Source organism: Ipomoea triloba, chromosome 6 (assembly GCF_003576645.1).
Source record: "Ipomoea triloba cultivar NCNSP0323 chromosome 6, ASM357664v1".
NCBI classification, from domain to species: Eukaryota; Viridiplantae; Streptophyta; class Magnoliopsida; order Solanales; family Convolvulaceae; genus Ipomoea; species Ipomoea triloba.
In genome coordinates this window covers 24257671-24261636 of record NC_044921.1, presented here as the reverse complement: position 1 = coordinate 24261636, position 3966 = coordinate 24257671, and the positions used below count along the sequence as shown (strand labels likewise).

General features: G+C 36.2%; 1 protein-coding gene across 1 annotated transcript; it reads left to right on the top strand.

Moving 5' to 3' along the window:
- Positions 1-2095: 2095 nt before the first annotated feature.
- LOC116022248 (ethylene-responsive transcription factor RAP2-1-like) lies at positions 2096-2895 on the top strand. The gene has a single exon (XM_031262877.1). It carries the CDS (start codon positions 2282-2284, stop codon positions 2702-2704), a length of 423 nt encoding a protein of 140 aa, XP_031118737.1. The 5' UTR covers positions 2096-2281; the 3' UTR covers positions 2705-2895.
- The last annotated feature ends 1071 nt before the right edge of the window (positions 2896-3966 follow it).

The following is a 3966-nucleotide window of genomic DNA, read 5'->3' as shown; positions in this document are numbered from 1 at the left end:
TGTTTTTGGTCCGTCCGTGAATGGAGATTGCGTAGTGGAAGCGGAACCGCATTAAAATCCACGTCGGTGGCCGAAGTTAACCGTCTGTTGTCAAAATCTATATATATAGAAATCATTTTACAACGTTTAAGGTGTTAAATGAAATCATTATAACTTTGTTTCTTTACTAAAATTGTAATAAATTAACCTGTTTATCACATTAAGATGTTGCTTCTACACTGTGGCTGACAGTAAATACAATCTTTGATCTTTTTTCTCAAATTTATCCCTGTAACCAATTGAGCTATTTATGTGAACTGTTTTGTCAAAGTTAATTAACATTGAAATGGTGTGCTTTTATATGTTTGGTTCAATTATTAAATTTTAATTCATTTATTAACATTGAAATAGTATGCATTATGTGTTTGGTTCAATTATCAAAATTTAATTAATTTATTAACATTGAAATGGTGTGTATTACGTGTTTTGGTTCAATTATAAAAAGTTAATTCAAATTATTTATAATATTTGCTGTAACATTTACATTAATAATATTAGTAACTAATTTTAGATAAGTATAAACAGCATAAAGAGATTTATTAAACGCATAGATGTTGTAGCTAGGTGGGTCCATCAAAATTTTAATACTCCATAGTTTATATTTTACTAGTTATAAACATGTGCAAAACGATAAAAAAAATCCGATGAAGAAAAAGAATGGTTATATAAATGTAAAACTACGTGATTTTTTTACTATAATGAGAAAAGAAATATAAAAGATAATATAAACAATTAATGCATTAAATATAAGATTTTAAAAAATATATAAAATTATAAATAATTTAAATTCGCATGTGTATATATAAGATAAAATCATTTTTGGTAGTTATTGGTGACCAGTTCAAATTAATAAAATTAAAAAAAAAAAAACAGATCGAATTTGAAATCTTGCTGTTTCTTTTTATAAATATATAGAGTCTTTCTTCACCCGTTTAACGGTCTAAGTCCATCCACATTTGTTTTGGGAGGCACGGGAGCTGACCCAGGGCGAATCGTGAGAAATCTTGGTGTTAATACGTTAATTGATCAATTAAATTGTTAGGATTGGGTGGCAAAATGGTTTCCTCGTTGCATTGTTGTATGTGCGTACGTGTCGTGGGGCTGAAACGGGCGATGTGATGCAGTATGTCGGCCAGGCTTAAGGTACGTTGTACTTATCATGAAAGAAGGAAGATCAACGTGGCGGCCGTGCCCCGACGACAAACTAGCAGCCACGTATGAAAAATATCATATCCCCACCCTTTCTATCCTCTTCCCTCATAATCCTAATTCCTAAATATATGTAAATGTATACTCACTCCTACCATTTATGTATTTTAATTTGATTAATACATTAAATTTTGACTAACCTTATTTATACTTTAAATTTAGTATTAATATATAAAAAATATAGCCAATGACTTTGTAGTCTAGTGATATCCGGTTGCACCTCCATGTGGACAGGGTGGGTTTGAGTCTCAGTGGAGACGCTACCATTAATGGCTTTCTTGTGGATAAAAATATGAAATCGCTTAGTATAGTGCCAATGTAGCATTCTCTAGTTTGTTATTGAAAGTGTTTTCTGTGAGTTCACTGAGGCTCAGTATAGTGCCAATGTAGCATTCTCTAGTTTGTTATTGAAAGTGCTTTCTGTGAGTTCACTGAGCTCGATAGTTTGTTATTGAAAGTGTTTTATTTCTGTGAGTTCACTGAGCTCGATAGTTTGTTATTCTGTGAGTTCACTGAGCTTGATAATTTGTTATTGAAAGTGTTTTATGTGAGCTCACTGAGCTCGATTCTGTGCAATAAACGCACTAAATAAATTATGTTTTTGTGTAATGATTCACAAGTCATACACGAGGTAAATCTATGTTGATTTTGGTTATGGGCCAAGTTAGTTTAATGCCACGGCTAGAAGTTTACAATGGTGTGTATTAATAGAACAACATTAATTGGACCTACCAAATTTTAATACGGCGTATAAATTATAAAACTCCGGTTTCTCTCTCTACGTAACGCTCGGCCGTTGATTTCCACAAGGCACCGTACTATCCCATATATAAATACGACAGCTGGGCCTGGACGGGGGGGCAAGCGTTTCCTGCTGCACAGCTGAATTCCTGGATAGATTCTCCCTTTTTATTTCTCTCCTCCCTAGTCCCTCCTTCTTAATCCAGGGTTTCCTTATTCCTGTTCTCCTCGCTATCCTATCCTATCCCGGGGTTATTAAGGAGAGAGCTGAGGATTAATTCTCGATTTTCCGATGATGGAAGAGGCGGCGGAGAAGCGGACGCGGCGGCAGAGCCAGGCGGAGAAACCCTACAGGGGGATTCGCATGAGGAAGTGGGGGAAATGGGTGGCGGAGATTCGCGAGCCCAATAAACGCTCCCGGATTTGGCTCGGTTCTTACTCCTCCCCCGTCGCCGCCGCTAGGGCTTACGACACCGCCGTTTTCTATCTCCGCGGCCCCACCGCCCGCCTCAACTTCCCCGAGTTTTTCGCCCACGACGATCGCCTCCCCGACCTCTCCGCCGCCGATATCCGCAAGAAGGCCACCGAAGTCGGCGCTAGGGTTGACGCCCTCCAAACCGCCCTCCACGCGCCGCTCAAACCCGACCGGAACCCGGCCCAAACCCGCTTGAAACCCGACTTGAACCAGTACCCCAGCTCCGACGAAGACAACTGAAGCAATTTTCCGGCCGCCGTACACCCATGATGTTTTAATTCCCGGTATAATCCGAAGGGATTATATGTTCATAGTTTAATTACCTTTTCAAGTAGTTGTTTAAATTATATAATCAATCAACAAAAAAAAAATTACTCCGTACTATACATACAACAATCCAAATATATTCAGTTATCTTCTTTGCTATTTAATTTTCTTGAATTTTGTCATTAGTTTATTGTCTGTGGCGATTTTACTGTTCCATTGGGATTGAAGTGGAGGGCAGGGAAAAATAAATAAATAAATAAAAAGAGGAATATATGGAGACGCATGATGATAAGGGGAAACAAGCTATGGCCTAAAAACAATCAGTTGCAGAACCAACAAATTCTCTGCTTCTAGCAGTAGTTGAGAAAAGATAAAGATGACACACCAAATTTCTTGGCCCACTGCTCTTCACCTCACTCATCTCATTAAATTAACTAGGGTTAGTTAATCCAGTTTTAAAAGTTCTCGTGATCAAGTGGCATAAAAGCAGCTCTTCTATGTCCAGTATTGACTTTCAGTTACGATCATATAGTAAATTGTAACAGAATAGTACTAAAAAAAATCAGTTAAAGATACTAAATTGTAACAGAATCGTACTAAAAAAAAGATATATCAGCGTTGTAGTAGATGGAGTTTTTTTTGTTATAAATGATTTGATTTGATTACAAATTATTATATATATGGTTTAATAATTAGGAGGGATATGTGAAGGTGTTATTTTGGGATGTATAATCATTTTAGGTGGTAAGATGGGATTAGTTCATTAGTTGTACAGCTAAATAATCCACTTTTTAAGTGTATAAATTTTCTTTTTGAGAAAGTGTGAATAATTAGAGATAATGTGTAGGGTGATAACACCGCCACCATGATTCCAAGAAAGGTAGTGGTCCAGAGTCGTCCCTGTCATGGTGGACGACGGAGGCTTTGTTTTGGTGGTGATTGATGGGGAGGTGGGCGGTGGTTGTTTTTTTGGGTCAAATTTTTTTAGTACAATTAACCTAATTATTACACCGAATATTCAATTCTATACGGAGTACATGTTGGTGATATATATGTCATTATACTTTCTCTTCTTGATATTTGAATATTTAAGTATTTCAAGAGGTATATGTTCAAATAATTCGGACCCAAAGTATATTATAAAAATTAGTATTTTCACACGTGCGATGCACGGAATGGATTTGTAATAATATATTAAGAATATTTGGATCGATATATAATTATATAAAACATTA